This window comes from Rhodnius prolixus, unplaced genomic scaffold (assembly GCF_049639745.1).
Source record: "Rhodnius prolixus isolate KJV_2025 unplaced genomic scaffold, Rpr scaffold_1, whole genome shotgun sequence".
NCBI classification, from domain to species: Eukaryota; Metazoa; Arthropoda; class Insecta; order Hemiptera; family Reduviidae; genus Rhodnius; species Rhodnius prolixus.
The window spans coordinates 61,284,563-61,302,058 of NW_027411581.1; the positions used below are offsets into that span (position 1 = coordinate 61,284,563).

The following is a 17,496-nucleotide window of genomic DNA, read 5'->3' on the forward strand; positions in this document are numbered from 1 at the left end:
TTATTAAAATACTTTTTAATTATCTCTCTAGTAAAGGAAAAAGAAAAATCCTTATTTGGGAACCGTTTGACATTTCTTTTTTTAAAAGGAAAAAAAAAATGGGGGGACTGATTATTTTCTAAGACAGGGACCAATTAACATAATTGCTTTTAAAAAAAAAAACATACTAATCACTGCCCTGAAGAAATTAAGAGAATAATTTTAAGCTTTAAACTTTTGTGCAGTACTACTTTGGACAGTTAAGAATAATTAAAAAATAAAATTATATTGTAAGGTTTATAAATAAAACAGAAGCTCACTCGCAATATGTACATATTTTTGTATCAAATACTGCCATTTTATACTGAACACTTTATATAACGTAAACAGTATGTATATTTAATTATTACATAATAGTTTATCGCTGTATTAATTATTTTTCTCCAAATATTTAAATCACTTTAGTTACTTAAGTATTGCAAATATGTACCTTAAGTCCAAATATATCTTCGTCTTTTTTTTTTGTGTTGTAAAGGAAAAAATGAACATTCATTATTTTGTATTTTAAATTTGTTTTATTTTTAAAATCACAAAATTAAGATAGGAATTGAAGATAGCTTGTTGGTATGTGATAGAAATAATTATTATTACTAGAATATGTATTAATAAATTAATGAAAACTTTCAACATGACAAATTTCATTTAACTTTATTAGCTGTTGTTACCTTGTTATTTTTTCTTTTTGAATTTTAGAAATAAATTGATTATTGTATATTTTAATTTGTAAATCATCTTTTCAACATTATGCTATTTCTTGACCCTGGTAAATTGCTCAAGTAACGTATTTGACATACTAACTTAGAGAAGATCTTAGCTAGGCTAAAAGTTCGGCTCTACGGAGTGGAAAATAACATTACAAGCTTTATTCATTACTCTCTCAATCCACTAAGTAGTCCATCTTAATTATTGGGAAATTCAGAGCACGGAGAGTGTCGCGGAAGGTGAATGTGCAAGGCCAATCGAAATCTTAATTCGTTGAGCGGGTAGGTGGCTCCTACTCCTTTAATGGAACGCAAATCTTTTGCACATAATTTTGTGCTTAGGGCAAAGGGTTAAAAACTTGCAAACATTTTCTAAAGTGCTTTCGATGACACCTACCGCAAATTTTTCTAGTGATTGAGACGCTAGGAGCGTCTTGTAAGAGGCTACTAGGAGCAAGAAGCAGAAGCTAATTTGGCCCCGTACATGAAACGTGAAAGGATTGCATATTCTTAGACAAAAAAAAAACTTTCTATTGCTTTAAATGAAAATTTACAACACAAAAAGATTTAACGACACATCTTTCTCTGTCTTGTTTATATGACAGGGATCTTTATAAATGGGATCAGAAGGGTAATATTTAAAACGAAACATCTGCATTCTATTATTTCTTTTATTTAGGCAAAATATGTTCGCATATATAGAATACGTTATAAACTCTGGATAAACATTAATTTATTTTATTTCCACTTCAAATGTTTTGGTAACTGCTATTGTAATCAAATATTTAACCTTAAATATTGCATTGTGTTGTTTGCAATAACATTAATAAAAACAAAAAAGATCACAATCTTTAAAAGAACAAACTACCTGCACCACTCAAGTATAAAAATATACTATCTATGTATTTTGAATGAATCACAGCATTTTCTTTTCTAGATCATGTTTAACATGTGACGTATATATATCATATCCAAGGGATATCAAGTTATCGTAGAGTACCCTGTATCTCGTAGGAAGTATATAAAAGTTGATTATCTGCGCTGGCGGCCAAACCATCCATTCAGCTGCATACAAGAGTTTGCCTTTAGAAATTATTTCTCGTCCTATTGCGTCAGCATTTGATTTTTCAAGTAGGCCAAGAGTCAGAAATAATACGGTGATGGAGATAGGGGAAAAAACTACCTATTAAAAAAAAATTGAACAATTTTAAAATGCTAAAAATTACGGTATTTTTTATTTAAGAATTGTACTAATAACATGTAGGAGAGTATTGCAACTTCAATTTGAATAAAATTATGCAAAATTTTAATTTCTCTAAGTAGGTTAAAAACATTATTGCGATGATATTAGGTCTTTTGTCTCATACATGTTGTTAATATTATACAGAGTTTAAAGAAAAGTCCATTAAGTACCCACATAACTGAGTTGATTGTGCACTTTTTTGAGAGTTTTTCGAAATGACATCTGCGATTTTTTTAAATCTTTGTATGTTTTGTACGTACACGCAAATCTAAATTTTTATAGGAAATATTATTTAAGGACATTGTAAGGAGGGATGTGGTAAGTTTTTAAAAGTGTCATTTTAATGTAATGTGCAGTTTTATGATCTGGATAATGTTAGTAAGGCAGTAATTATTATAAAATTCAAAGTTTGAAAAATATATCAATTAGGACTATACTTTTTTTTTGTAGCAAGCCTTAAATTTAAACTATGCATTTTATTTCATCCGTCATGTCTAAATTTAAGGTGATGACTAGGAGACTTGGTCATACGCCAGAATGTAAGCCATTTCACCCCATTCTTGCGAAACTGCTTAATGAATAAAAATAATGAAAAAATTTAATTTCTGCATTATTTTATCAATTAAAATCAAGGTATATTGGTAGAACGTGACTAACTCTAAACAGTATAGTACTAGCTTTGAGTTTAAATTCCTGGTTCCAGATTTTGAAGTCAAATCTTCCGAACTTAATGATGATGAAGAAAAACAGCTAAATGTGTCATATTATAAATGAAAAACAAAAAGTTCAAATTTCCTTATGTTTCTAGTACGTCTAGTCTTTCCTCACCTTTGTTAGTGTTCTAGAGACTGAGACCCTTCGTAGGACTGATGTTCTAAGACCAAAGGTCTCACTGTATACCCTCACTTTACCTACCGGATAATTTATTCACCTTGTAAATATAAAGAAATGATGAAGCCGGTACCTACTTGGTCAATTAATACTTTCTTCAGCACTATCTTCAGAGAACGACCAGGATACCGGTGATCGAGGAAATTGTACCAATTGTGACATAGTATACCAATTGTCAGACCGCTGATGGACATGTGATGGGTGCGGATTCTATCCCAATCCTTCTGCTGATCACTGGCTATCATGTAGCTTTGTTCAATGATGTCGCCTACGCCCGAAAGAGAGACTGAAATACCAACATTAGTTAGAAGAAGATATTTACCACTAAACATGATGTCTCTCAGACGTCGTAACTTTTCAAAGCCGCCGACCAGCCGGCCTAATAGTACTGACATGTTTATATAAATTATCTACACATTTTTAAAATATAGTTACAACTTTGAAATACATTGTACTTTCAAAGGCAATCTTTGATTTAGGACACCTTCATAACCTAAGTACATACATGTCAGGTGATATAACATAAGAGGAGGTTACATTAACCTCAATTAAGGTTATGGAGGCGGGTTGATAGGAAAATAAAAAAGTAATACATGCTATGATAAGTGAACATTCTTATCTTTTAACACTTGTAGAAAAGTGAATTATTGCATATTCATTTTAGAGAATTCTTTGATTTAAGTAAAATGGCAGATCAAGAACTAATTGTTACTAAAGAAAAATGTATGCAATTAATAAAATTCAACAGGCCCAAAAGGAGAAATGCAATTTCGATTAAGGTAATGAAAGTGTTATTTAAATCAATCATTTATAATTTTATCTAGCGAAGCTTTTTAATCGTGTTGCATCCAAATTTGGGATTATTTAACTGAAAAAGTTCAAGAAGGAGATGATGAATATTGTAAATATTTTTCCCACTTTTTATCTAAGTATTTTTCTTTTTTATTATTTTTTAGTTTTTTAAAGTAATATATCACATTTGAATGTAGATGTACGTAGAATTATCACGCCTACTATCAGCTGCTGTAAAAAATGAGGCTATTTCCATGACTGTTATTACTGGAATTGGAGACTACTTTAGCAGTGGAAATGATTTTGGTAGTCCAATTGAAGAAGAATGCGTCGACGATGATGTGGAATTCATTGCAAGAAAAAAAGTTGAAGTTGTCAAGTAAGAATAAGTTACAAATTTTAGATTGCTTTCGGTTAGAACTTACTATTCTCATCTTAACTCATTAGGCAACAGTTGACATCGCTTCATACGAATCTATATATAATTCATTTATTTTCATTGATTGTTGTTTAATATTAACTCCATATGTTTAGGGGATTTATTAGAACGCTGATTGACCATCCCAAAATACTGGTCGCTGTAGTTAATGGTCCAGCAATTGGCATTGCAGTGACAATGTTACCTCTCTTCGATCTTGTTATTGCAACAGAAAAAGTGAGTCAAGTTATTTACAGTTCTTGAAGCTGTAGTTTAATGAAATAAAATGGTAAGTTAGCGTATAAGCTCTGATACCCCTTTAGCATATTAGATATTTTTCCATAATATTCTTGTTTTTATTTATTACATATAAACATTTCATTGAGAAAATTCAGTAGAACTCGGTCGCACTGGAACTAGTACACCTACTACTCCATCCATCTGAAAATCTTAAGTGCAAAAGACGTATCATTTGTCAAATAAAACTTCTCTACGAAGTTGAAATCAATAGAAGAGTTGAATTTTACTAAATACATTGCGCATACAATATAAGTATTCTCAGTTTTTCTTTAAGCATGGTACATTCATTGCACACGTAAAAATCTAATTTTTATTTGAAGCTTTTATCTACAAAAAGATACTAAGCTTATACGTTAAGCTTTTGTATGTTTAGTCCATATATTCTGAAATTAATTCAGTAAAATAGGAACATTTTAAAGTTGTTGCTGGTTGATAACAATGAAACATATATTTTTACTTAATTACATCTAAGTTAATTCACTTTGATTAATTTTTTTTTTTAAATTTACAGGCCACGTTTCTAACACCGTTCAGTAAGTTAGGACTTAGTGCCGAGGGATGCTCTTCTTACACATTTCCTAGGATGCTTGGAAAGTCTTTGGTGCGTTCTAGTAATTTAGTTTTATAGATAATTTTGATGAGTTACATAGGTGCATATGAACGTAGCAGTCGTGCGCTCAACATATAAAAAAAATAATAAGTTACATAAGTTTTTCTTATTTCTTAAGTTTTCTGTAATTAAAGAGGACATTTACAGAATTGGTAAAGGGTTCTTTTGGAATTCAGGGTTTTTTATATCCCTATAAAGTAGTACCCCAGCGACCGTCTACGTTTAGACTGGCAGATCCAACGTTCACAAGGAACTCAAAGAAATTTCTGCATCACACTCTTCGCTGTACTAGAACCATCTTAAACATATTCACGTGGAATAGGCTACATGGGTCAGGCGAGCGGCTTTGGGTAATGTGTAGGGCTTCGTCTATTTCTATTCACGTCTAATAAATTAGCAAATTTTCCTTCATGAACTTGCAACCTTTGTCTATCGCCGGAGCTTGTATTTTATGTGGAACGTAAAGAAACTCTGCTATTTCATTAGAACGAGCCTCATTCCTTTAAGTATTGGTATCAGTAAATATTTGGGAAAAATCCTGCTTTACTAAAAAACTAACTATTACAACAGTTGTGTATTTGATGTAATGCGTGCGTAAAGTACAAATCAATTTTCTCTTTAAATGGTGGTATTTTTGTGCGTATTTGTTTTAATAATACTTCATCATTAATTGACAGGCTGCCCGTATGTTATATTTCAATTATGAAATGAATGTTAACGAAGCAAAATCCATTGGTTTTGTTGCTGAGATAGTGCCTTACAAAAATTTGGCAGAAGTGTTTAAAAATCTTGGAGAATTATCAGAACTTCCTGTGAAGGTATTATTTCTTTTATTTGGAAATAGTTTTTAATCACGATGGTAGAAAGATTTTCTCTCTCTCTCACTTACTTTCTCTGTCTCTGTTTTAGTCACTAGTGGCCAGCAAACGATTAATGCGTCAGCATGATCTAAGTTCACTACATTTTGCCAATAATCTGGAAAGTGAAGAATTGATTGAACGATTTCAATCAGAAGAATTTATGGAAGCCATAGCAGCATTTTTAACTAAAAAGCAAAGTAAACTTTAAAACAAGAACTAAAAACTATTAACGATTTAAGATAATTTGTATCAGAATTGATATATTTTTTAGGTCATTTTTTTAATCTTTCGTTTCAATTTTTTGTTTAGTTTTAAGGAATTTACATCACAAACAAACATCACATTGAATTTTTCATTGGGCTTTCATTTTATAGAAATATTTTTAGTTAAATCAAATTTTCGGGCCAAAAAGTTCATAAAATGCTTATGATATAGAAAAACCTTCGGCTTTTAAATATTTTTAATGCATTTAAGATCATTAGGTGATTAAATAAAAACATATATTTCGCCTAGTAAATTAAAATTATACGGACTTCTTATCCCAGATTTTTTTATTTTTTTTTTTTATGCTATTTAGATGATTTGTTTCGAATCAGTTGATTGATTAAAAGCTTAAGGTTATTTTCATTTAATCACAAAAGTTTACCTGAGTCTCTCGTAAATTTATGTCAATGCTGTATTAATTTATTTCTCATGTAATAGCGATGATATTGTGTTCTAATTATTTTTTTTCCTCAATTATTTTAAAATCTTTACATTAAATGTTACTTTATTCCTTGAACTATTTTTTTCACTTTTTATTTTTGTTCATTTTTAGTCTGTTGTTCCTCTTAAAACCAAGAATTGGCTTGGATCTACTATTTCGATAGGCTTTAAGTTTAGAACAAATGTTGAAATACTAATGCTAATGTCCAAATGCTGCTGGACTGAATCCGAAGTGACTTATTCACATCTCGGAGGAATTAGTCCTTAGAATATTTACTTAGAAAGGGTTTTTGTTAGAGATTACGTAGCAGACAACTTTGAAAGAATTTCAACATAGAAAAATATGAGTTAGATTCTTCTTTATATTGAAGTAAGGAATAACAAAAAATTTGATGAATCTGTAAGAAGAATGTTTTAGGAAATAATCAGAAAAATTAATTACAACTCTTTGGTAGAGCTAATCAGCATCTTCCATTTTCAAATAAAATTCTACTAGTTTCAGTATTTACATCATTTCTTTAGCTTGTGGCTATCTATAAGTGCTGAAAAAATTAATGCATTTAGTGCATTATGCATAAAGAATATGTTAATTGTTGATGTTTAACTTTTCATTGCACTTAAGAAACGAACATCGTTTAATAAATTATGTTTATTGGGTTTTGCTTGAATGATGATGGTAGTTTTGTAAATTTGATTACTTCTATTTTTTTATGTCTGTGTTTCGTGATGGAATTGTTTGTAATTTTTGTTTTCCCCGCAAAAATTTATGGTAGTAAAAATTGCGGGATGTTTAATATAGTTTCGAGTTGTGTATAAGAAATAGTGGGGGAAGTATCGCTTCATTCAGTGTCTCGATCTAGGCGGAGGACTGTGAAACAAGCGTTCAGTATTAAGATGGCCGTAGTCTATTAGTCACTAAGTTGTGTATTTCTTGTCAGTAATTTCTAGCTAGTTTTTCGTGTTGCATGTAGTTTGTTTTGTGTAGTGTTGTTGGTTTGTAGAAAGGACGTTACACCCGGAAGATTTAGCAACTCACTTAGAAAACTGTCAACTGTATTTCTTTAACTTATAAAACATTTCAAGGTGTGTTCTCGGATTTTTCATATTTTTGTTATTGGTGTATTTTAGTATTGGTGAATAATGATACTGAAGTAAAAAGAAAAAAATAGTCTCAACCTCCAATTGTTTTTTTTTTTACCAGAGCGCCGATAGAAGTTTATTTAAGGTAGGTTAAGTAATAATTATTACAAAAAGTACCTAGCATTTCCATGTTAATTTGTATACACACACAAAAAAAAAAGAAGAAATTTTAAAAATTTGTAAAAACCATAGCGACATAATGATTTTTAATAACATTAACTCTATTACGTTATTTTGTTATTTATTGTTTACTTCAGTACATAAATAAGTCATGAAGTAATCCTTGCCAAAAGTTGGATTCGTTTGTTTTGTCCCCATCAACGTTTTTTTTTTTTAATATTTTCTATTATGTAATTTTAACCTTGACTCTTTTAGTAATTTGCTTTTTCTTCTCGTCAATTTGGAAAAAAAATAAATTTTAATTATTTCATTTTTAATATTAAATGTACTTAAATTTTCGTAGTCTTGAAAGATCGTAAGAAATTTTATTTATTATTTGTTTTAATCGCTGTAAATGACATTTTTACTTTCTCTTTCTTTAATTTGCTGACAGAAGAAATTATTCATTCGGGAAAATATTTTATTATTTAGTGTTGCTTGAATTATAAAGGTAGTTCATAATTTAGTTGATAACAGTTTGTCCTTTTTTTTAAATAGTTGACCATAATTTGAAGCAAAGAAAATTAGTATTATGTAATGTGTTAACCATAGTTTTATCCCTATTCGTATTCTTAAGTAATGGTTACCAATTTGTTGATATTCTTTCATATCAGTACCACGTTATTTGTCAATATTTAGAAATTAATTAAGAGTTAACTATACTTAACAGAATTCATTGCGTAATTGATAAGTAAGTTTGAAATACGCTGTAATGAGCAGTAAAGTTTGCGGCAGTTCTGCGGATATTTTGTAACCTGTATGCGCGGCTAGGTTGATGGATGTGGCACTTTCTGATTATAGATAACAGCATATCTCTCTCTCAGGTCTCCCGCGTGATTTCATAAGTTTTAATAGTTATGTTGGTAAGAAGACAATTCGAGGTTTTATTGGATTTATTTTTGCGTCCAGAGTTCAAAGCTGATGATAGTGTTCACTATTCCGTATTAAATTCTTTCCGTTTTATTGGATATCTATTCTGAAAGTTTTCATTACCTTCCTTCGTAGTATAGCCAGTCAGCAGTTTTTATCATAGTAGAGGGGAGGGGAGAATAACATTCAACAAATTTGATAAAATGCCTCATGTTCTAATAAAAAAATATGCCATTATCACATTTAATATTTTAAATTTTAGTTCTTAACAATCATGCATTGTTTATCCTTTGTTTTTTTAATTGACATAAAATACTGAAGATTATTTCGCGAAACCGTGGGAATAAATGGATTTAAAAAATTTAAAGTGTACATTAATTTCAAACTATTGTTAATTAGTTAGTTGACTTTCTTTTTGTTTTTTAATTCCGGACAGTTTCTCTCGTTACAAAATACCTGTCCATCACCGGACAATGAGCTGTAAGAAGCTCTTACTAGGAAGAGAAAATCATTGTTTCACCAAAGAAAGTTGTGGATTTAAAAGTGTTGTGTCTTTATTCGCCTCAGCAGTCTTCTAGCCGTCCAAAATCCACTACTACCTAGAAGTTTGATTGTGGTTCCGTCATGAGTCAATGTTTGTTGCAGACTGTAGGCTCTGTAATGAGATAACGCCTGAAATAATTAGTAGAGTTTGGTACGATAAATCTAAAGTAGATGCATACATCAACTACATCTGAAGACTATGTGTGGGGGTTGTTAGGTTCGGATATCCGCCAGGAAGTAGATGTTCCCCTCCCCTCTGTGTTAATCACTAAAGTATGAAACACTAGGTTGCTGGGAACTGGATGAGGGACAAGGACTGCAAGAATTAATATTCGCTTTTTTTTTTTTTTAATTACTTTAGTTCTACCTCTCTCTCTCTGCGCGTGCGCACTTTCTCGACAGGAAACAAGATTAGCAGTTTCAAATCAGATGTTTCAGTTAGTAGGTAGTTTTCTCGCAGAATCTGATAATAAGTATGGTTAGTAAAAGGCTAACTAGAAGTGACTCTTTGCGGATGTCTTTTTTTTTTTTCTTATGGTATGGCTCTTGAAGTGTCTACAAGGCAGGCAGGCAGGCTGGTCACATTGCCACTTTAGACATTAGACTTCCGCGTAGGCGACAACCGTCCGGACGTCCTTCCAAAGCTCGCTTGGGTGTCCTTCCATCAACCATCTTTCATACATTCCTCAATCCAAATTCGGTCCTGTTGCAAGAACTGAAGCAGAAAAGAAGCCATCCACTTCCTCTGTACGTAAAGCATATCAAAATGCTTATTTCCTTTAATTGAAAAATTTTCACGACTGCAAATATTCCTAGGGTATGTGCTTGCATACAAATGTAAGGCGTCTATAAACTATCATGTATAAAATTGTGAGTTGAGCCGTGAGTTAGCTAAGACCAAACAGAGTGTAAAGAATTACAGTGTAAAAGTAGTTCAGGTGATATCGAAGGTGCCTTTTTCGTGAATATCTCAACAATTTGAAAAATCGATTCAGTAAATTGATTATATTCCAGTTAACCATTTTTAACCAAAACAATTCGAACTTAATAATCCTTTTGAATGGATGCACACAAAGACCAATTTTTTAAAATCCACTTTTTCCTATTCGGGAGATCTCAAAATGGATATTCCCTGGGTGGACTCCTAATCTCCTAATCTGCCCAATTATAAACTACTTTCTTTTTTACGAATTAGTGAAAGGTAAATGATTGATTGCAATGTTTCAGATATTATTTTAAAACAAGGTATTTGTATAAAAAAAATTTACCTGTTTTTTTTTAAAAAGTGAAGGGAGGAATGTTTAGAAATATTTGAAATAAAAACAACCTAGCGTGTTACGTTCTCACTTCAGTTACTTCAATATTGAAAATACTATCGCGGGAGTAATACCGAGTGAAACAGTTTTGGGACACGCAAGTTCAACAAACATAACTCGAGGAAATTCACTGCCGAGGGTATTTTAACAATCGACTGAAGTTGGCTTAGCTAACTAACCGCATTTGGCCGTTCAATATCCAACTGGCTGCCGCCGCTTATTGGAGTCTGTTGACCCTTATCCAATGAATCTCATTCCAACGGTGAAAGTATTAAAACTAAACACACAAATTAAAGTGCTTTCTCGTTGTAAGTTTGTTTTTACAACTGCAGAAGTAGCCATTTAATAGAATAAGTTTGTCTTTGATTAAAGTCAGATGTTTTGCTTAGTTTGTATCTATTGTATTTTACTTGGGAGGTTACAATGCTTTACTAACTGTTTTCTGATTAAAGTATGTTAAACGAGCATTACATTGTTCTACTTGTATGATCTGGTGAGATTAATTCTTGATTTTCATTTCCCACCTGAAGTATGTGGTTACTCTGATTTGATATTTCTAAAATTTGGAATTCCTTTAAAGTTCTTTGACAACTTTATTGCACCTTTATTATAATTATAAAGAATCCAATTTGCTGTGAAAGTAGACAGTGTGTAAATTTCAGTTTTTGTGATATTGATCTTCTAGAATTGTTCTGTGGGTTCATTTAACCCAAATAGTTGCGGCATCAACTAGCTCTGTAGGCAATAGTCGCATTGTAGGAAGGCCCACTTTTATATTGAACCTTTTTTGGCTCACCGTACCACTCGGTAGTACATCATGCTAAATTCTACCACTTCGTAGGAAATGATTGTATTTTGAGAAATTTGTTATTCCGAATTGTGTTTTATTATGTATCTGTGACAAAGGAGTTCCAAGTTCATGTTCACTTTATAAACTTTGCAAAGTATAAGATCTTAGTTTTAAAACTTTTTTTAAAATAATTAAAAATTGCGTACATATTTTTCTCTTCAAAATTATTAATTAATTTACAAAGTTCTTCTTTAGGATTATTATATTTGAGCCCAAATCTTCTAAATTCTTTAAGCATTCAACTAGCTGTAAGTACAAATTAAATTTTAATGTTGCCTGGATAGAGCTTACTCATTACAATCCAGTCTCTCTTTAAGCAGATTTTTACATAGTTATCATTTAAGTTCTGTCACATGATGATTCTATTAAATTTTCTTTATCTTTTATCCGATAATGATGTAGCTTTTCCTAAATTTTCTTTATTGGATAATTGAAATCCAATTATCATTTGTGTTTTCGGGTTTTGGAAAATACTCCATGAAAGACAATTTTAATCCTGGATAAATATGCTATTATATTTTCTCGTATATCTTGAGACAGACTTACTTTATTACTGTACATATTAACAATTTTACTGTATAATATTATTAATTATTTTTTTTTTTAAGAATTATAGGAAAAAACGTTTCTATGATATTTTTATGATATAATTTTTTTAAATTTTTTATGTCCGCCATTATTGATTATTCCAACCAGCGATTCGCGTACCACCAACCAGCGATTCGCGTACCACAGGTTGGGAAATTTCTTTCTTTCTTCATAAAAAACAATATTCACTTTTCCAGGTCAAAAAGACGCGCCATCCGTATAGGTTGTTATGTGGTACATTATAATGGTTAGAGTTCTGTCTAATAACAAAGAAATAAGAAAGTTTGCCAAATAATTCCAAGCCATCGTATGTATCGTAATTTTTATTACGCGCATAATATGCAGTTCAACTCATTAATATATTTAGTAATTTAAATACTTTGTGTTTAAATACTCGATCCTAGATGAAACTAAATAACAGTTCTTGTATTAAACTTTTTAAAAAATCTTCACCAATACGAGGGTCGTTTGAAAAGTCCGTGCAAAGTCAGAGAGATAGTACCACTGGCGCGTATCGAGGTTATGTTTAGTTAGTAGCATCTCTTGGAAGAACACACACCAAGTTTCAGCCAGATCGGTCTATTTCTTTGTGTTTGGCATTCGTTTGAATCGAGGAAGTCGAGTGGTTTTCAAAAAATGGACGAAAAAGAATTCCGTGCGTTGATTAAACACTAATTTATGAAAGGCAAAACGCCTCAGGAGACTAAAGAGAAGCTTGATAAACATTAAGGTGACTCTGCACCTTCGATTAGAACAGTTTATAAGTGGTTTCAAAATTTTCGGAGTGGCCATATGGGCACAAGTGACGCTGAACGTTCTGGACGCCCTGTTGAGGTTACTACTCCAGAAATCATTGATAAAATCCATGATATGGTGATGGATGGCAGAAGAGTGAAGGTGCGTGAGATTGCTAGTGTTGTGGGCATCTCGAATGAACGGGTACATAATATTTTGCATCAACATTTGGACATGACAAAGCTATCCGCAAGATGGGTGCCGCGATTGCTCACGCTTGACCAAAAACGAAATCGTGTGAAGTGTTGCAAGGACGGTTTGCAGCTGTACCAGAAGAATCCGCAGGACTTTAAGCGTCGTTTCGTCACTGTGGATGAAACATGGATACATCACTACACTCCTGAAACCATAGAACAATCTAAACAATGGGTTACCAAGGGGGAATCTGCGCCAAAAAAAGGCGAAGACCGTTCCTTCGGCCGGAAAGATTATGGCGACTGTCTTTTGGGATTCGCAAGGAATAATCCTCATCGACTATCTGGAAAAGGGTAAAACTATTACAGGTGCATATTATTCATCGTTATTGGACCGTTTGAAAACCGAGCTGCAAGAAAAACGCCCACGATTGGCCCACAAAAAAGTCCTTTTCCATCACGACAACGCACCAGCTCACACCTCAGCAGTTGTGGTCGCAAAATTAATGGAAATAGGGTTCCAACACGTTTCACACATCCCCCCTATTCTCCAGACTTGGCTCCCTCGGACTACTATTTGTTCCCCAATATGAAGAAATGGCTGGCGGGAAAAAGATTTTATTCAAACGAGGAGGTGATTGCAGAAACGAATGGCTATTTTTCAGACTTGGACAAATCCTATTATTCGGAAGGGATCAACAAACTAGAGCAGCGTTGGACGAAGTGTATAAGCCTAAAAGGAGACTATGTTGAAAAATAAAAAAGCTTTACCCCAAAAAATTAAGTAGTTTTTATTTTTGCACGGACTTTTCAAACGACCCTCGTACTCTAGGGAACCATAACAGTTCTTTTAGAACGCAATGGATTTGCCTTAAATCCATCCCCTTTAAATTATCAAGGACAAATAGGAAAGATCTTTTTATTGTTCAACATTCCACCAAATGTTTATAACCAAGAATTATGGGGCAAAAATTTATTAAAAAATGCTTTCTCAATTGAGAGAAATGTTTGTGAGAAAAGTTTTTTATTTTTTCTTTTTATTTTTTCCTTTCCTGTTTGCCTCCACCAACACATACCGCCGCCATTCTGGTCCGTTATTAAGGTATTTCCTTTCTCTCTTCAATAAAAGAAGATGTGCTGCTTGCTATATCTACGTTACTTCCGTTGCTAGTACGTGTGCTGCAGAATTGAAAACATCTTTATTACCTACATAAAATATCTTTTATTGAGTGCAAATGTTTTTTCTATTAAATTCCCAAAGAAATATGTGTGCTGTTTTATAAAGATCCCGTTATACTGTTCTCTTACTGTTGATAAAGAGATAGTTTTGCAATCGGGTTATAATTTTTTAAAATTCTTGTCCCTGAAAATACATTAATTTTTAGCTTATCACAGTATATTACAGTATAGTATCGCAAAAACATGCTCTGATAGTACAGTAAAAGCTCCTTATTCGCGCTTCCTTCATTCGCGTTTTCACTATTCGCGGATTAAAAAAATGCGACCCAATTCCTATATTCGCGGATATTCGCGGAAGTACACTATGATAATAAAAGGATTCCAATAGGTATCCAACCCAATATCCTTTGTAAATGCCGTCAAATGGACTAATAAAAAAAGTAAAATAGATCTTATTACAACTTTGCCTAAAGTATGTTGTTAAATGATATCGCCGAGGACTTTGACATAAGCCGCCTTCGCCGCGATCGGTGATTTTGTGAATGTAAACGCACAGAATGAAAGCAATTGTTCGTGATCCAGCAATAGAAAAAATGGAAGTGGCGTTGTCATTATGGATCGAAGACCGCATCCAAAAAAAAGGGTGCCCCCTGAGTGGTCCAATGGTCCGGGTGAAGGCAAAGTATCTTTACGCTCATTTTAAAGAACCTGATGGTAGTTGTAGTGGCAAGTTCAAACTTTGACTGCAAACAAAAGCTTTTAAAAACTGCCAAGCAAGAGAAAATTACAAAATTCTTCAAACCATTGCCTAAGCCTTAAGATAATTAATCAAAATGTTCAAAAACTTCAATTAAATTGATTTTTATATATTTTGTCAGCTAGGAACGTATCCCCTATAATCCCATATAAATTACCATTCCGTATTCACGGTTTCTGTATTCGCGGCATATTTATGGAACATATACCCCGCGAATAAAGAGCTTTTACTGTACTCAAACTATCTCGAAACTATTCCAATTTGATACCGATGTCGTTCCTAATACCTGGATGTTTGGCCAAAAGTCGTCAAACTAAGAAATAAGTCTTTATCGAATAGATTTTTCATTTTTAAAAGCTTTTTTGAATTCTTGCAACTTTTTCATCTCTTCAGAAATTTGTTGATCATTCAGTTACTACTTACTTATCCGGCGCTACAGTTCGATATGAACTTTGGCCTCCCGTACAATCCTGTTCCAGGTATCCTGATCTAACGCCTTCGTTCTCCATGCAGTCACTCCAAGACCTGCTCCACGTCTCTCAAACAGCTCCTTCTGCGACGCCCTCTTCTTCCTTTTTCCATCAAACTCCTGCTTCATTATTTTTCTTGTCATCAGTTCCTCTTGGTAATCTCTCTATATGCCCAAGCCAACTTATTCTTCTCGATTTGACACACCTAACTATATTCTCATATTCAGTTACATCAGTGAAGAAATTAGTTTATCTACTTTCTTAGGTAGCTGTTGGTAGTTCTTTGATTGGGTAGCAAGCACAATTTGATATTTGGTTAGTTGCTAAAATTTTGGATCTACCACGAAAATAAGTTCTTAAAAGTGGTCAACCATACTGTGGCATGCTGCATCGATCTTCTTCTAGTTGGGGCCTCAGCTCACAGTGGATCTTTTAAAAAGAGTGCCCACTAAGGCGTTTTCTCCTCGAATGTGTAGTAATTATCTTCGCATCTTTTTTTGTTTTTTTTTTTATAAATCGATCGAATTTATAATTATTCGTTTCATGATGTTTTGAAAGTACTCTCAATATCTTTAAATTAGAAGATTCGGTTTAATCTAATCGGAATAAAATTATATAAAAATTTCCACGTTCAACGTCACTATCAAGACGTCATTTATCGGTCTTTATCCAATGGTTGGGAAGCAAAGAGCAAATTTTTTGGGGGAGGGGGGATTTCCTAAATGGTTTTAAGGATTTTTAATAGACTTCGTGTACTAATTGCGTAAAAGTAAATCTTTATCTCTTCCGCAAGGGGTAACCAAGGGGGAATGCAGATACTTGCGGGGGGGAGCTAGGGACGTGCACATCTCATCGGAGCAGTTCCCTAACATTACTCTAATACCCATAAGAATCCTATTATCCTGTTATTGTCCTATTATCCTATACGACTATTATTTCCTCTTCTCTCACGTGACTCCAAAATGACTGTGACTAACAAACTCCTCCTTTACAAAGTAGTCATTAGGCCGATGTTATTGTCTCAGACTCGCAACAGACTCTCCACGACGGACTAGAATTGACTCATTCCACGAGACTGCATCCATTATCCCACCGGTACACTCCTATATCCAAAAATCGTCTGCTTTCCATCCTAGACTGCCTCCTACGGATCCTTCTACAACATACAGACATAGAAGACTAAAACATATCCTACTCTAACTCTCTACACTAGCTGCAGGTTTTTCCTCTCCTTTTTTCCCTGCATTCCAATCCTCCTCACCTAACTTTTCTCTTACTTCACTTAGTTAAGAAGGTTGAAATGTATTATACATTTATACTTCTATATTTATTTTATGTATATATTTATTATAATTAATATTTATTCTTCTTAAAAAAAAAAATCCTTTGCTGACAAGAACAAAAACATTCTGTCCTTAACTCAAAAAAAATTGTCCCCCCCGCAAAGGTCTAGCAGGGTTCGAGTAATTGCAGAAGATGCTAGAAAATTCTATTTCGGATTTCGGAACTAGAAAGAACAGCTGGGCCAGCTGGCCTATTGATGGCTTGCAAGGGCCGTTGAAGAAGAAGAAGTGATTATTTTCTTGCCGGATTACTTGAAAGCAGATGCGTCCAGATGATGGGAAGTGGTAATTGGTTTTTTTTTCCTCTGCCGTGTCCACTGGCTCATTTCTCTGAATTCTTTGATTTGAACCAAATTACTACGAGTCAAATACTGGCTGAAATTCAGGAGTTAATTTTAAGCCACTGTAAACTCTGGGAAATATGTAGAGAGGAATTCGTGTTGGTTTTAAAACTGTTTTTTCCATTTATTTGATATCAGCCATGTCTTTTTTTTAAAGTTGTTTAAAGAAAATATAAAAGTTGTTATGACCTCAATCGTAGGAGTGTGCTCTTCTTAAATTATAGCGCGCCATCTAAACTTTCTCTTGGCCAGGCGAACTTGTTATAAAAAAGAAATAGTATATTTAGCATATATTTTTAAGAAACTTTTCTGTTCACGTATTATTTATTTATTTATTTTTATTTTTTTTGTATAATTAAAAAAGTCTCAAGATTTCCTTTAAAGCGGTACCTAGATTTACGAGATTAGGCCTATACTGAGTAAAGATTCTAGATAGTCTCCAAGACGGTGAA

The 17,496-nt window shown here is 32.8% G+C and overlaps 3 protein-coding genes across 6 annotated transcripts in view; 2 read left to right on the top strand and 1 right to left on the bottom strand.

Moving 5' to 3' along the window:
- Nucleotides 1-1,393: 1,393 nt before the first annotated feature.
- LOC141450900 (mpv17-like protein 2) lies at nucleotides 1,394-3,409 on the bottom strand. Its single transcript, XM_074121789.1, has 2 exons — nucleotides 2,948-3,409; nucleotides 1,394-1,919 (listed from the first exon to the last, which is right to left on the bottom strand). The coding sequence occupies exons 1-2, from the start codon at nucleotides 3,267-3,269 to the stop codon at nucleotides 1,657-1,659; spliced, it is 585 nt and encodes a 194-aa protein (XP_073977890.1). The 5' UTR covers nucleotides 3,270-3,409; the 3' UTR covers nucleotides 1,394-1,656.
- A 109-nt stretch (nucleotides 3,410-3,518) lies between these two features.
- Nucleotides 3,519-6,635, top strand: LOC141450892 (enoyl-CoA delta isomerase 2-like). Its single transcript, XM_074121784.1, has 6 exons — nucleotides 3,519-3,653; nucleotides 3,864-4,045; nucleotides 4,201-4,321; nucleotides 4,896-4,985; nucleotides 5,672-5,812; nucleotides 5,904-6,635. Exons 1-6 carry the CDS (start codon nucleotides 3,561-3,563, stop codon nucleotides 6,060-6,062), a joined length of 786 nt encoding a protein of 261 aa, XP_073977885.1. The 5' UTR covers nucleotides 3,519-3,560; the 3' UTR covers nucleotides 6,063-6,635.
- Nucleotides 6,636-7,386: 751 nt separating this feature from the next.
- Nucleotides 7,387-17,496, top strand: part of LOC141450811 (E3 ubiquitin-protein ligase RNF144A) — a 146,774-nt gene continuing 136,664 nt past the window's right edge. For 2 of the 4 annotated variants that reach the window (XM_074121645.1, XM_074121654.1), the window contains exon 1: nucleotides 7,388-7,784. The gene's annotated coding sequence lies outside the window, so the exon portion shown is untranslated. Of the gene's footprint in view, nucleotides 7,785-17,496 lie in introns of all 4 variants that reach the window. The other 2 variants (XM_074121647.1, XM_074121662.1) reach the window with 2 other exon arrangements.

Excerpts from the sequence above, each read along its gene's own strand:
- LOC141450900 (XM_074121789.1), bottom strand. The coding sequence starts at position 3,269 with ATGTCAGTACTATTAGGCCGGCTGGTCGGCGGCTTTGAAAAGTTACGA. Across the intron at positions 1,920-2,947 it reads AGTATTAATTGACCAAGTAG|TTTTTTCCCCTATCTCCATC; the intron begins GTACCGGCTTCA and ends TTTAATAGGTAG.
- LOC141450892 (XM_074121784.1), top strand. The coding sequence starts at position 3,561 with ATGGCAGATCAAGAACTAATTGTTACTAAAGAAAAATGTATGCAATTA. Across the intron at positions 3,654-3,863 it reads GAAATGCAATTTCGATTAAG|ATGTACGTAGAATTATCACG; the intron begins GTAATGAAAGTG and ends ATTTGAATGTAG. Across the intron at positions 4,322-4,895 it reads TTGTTATTGCAACAGAAAAA|GCCACGTTTCTAACACCGTT; the intron begins GTGAGTCAAGTT and ends TTAAATTTACAG.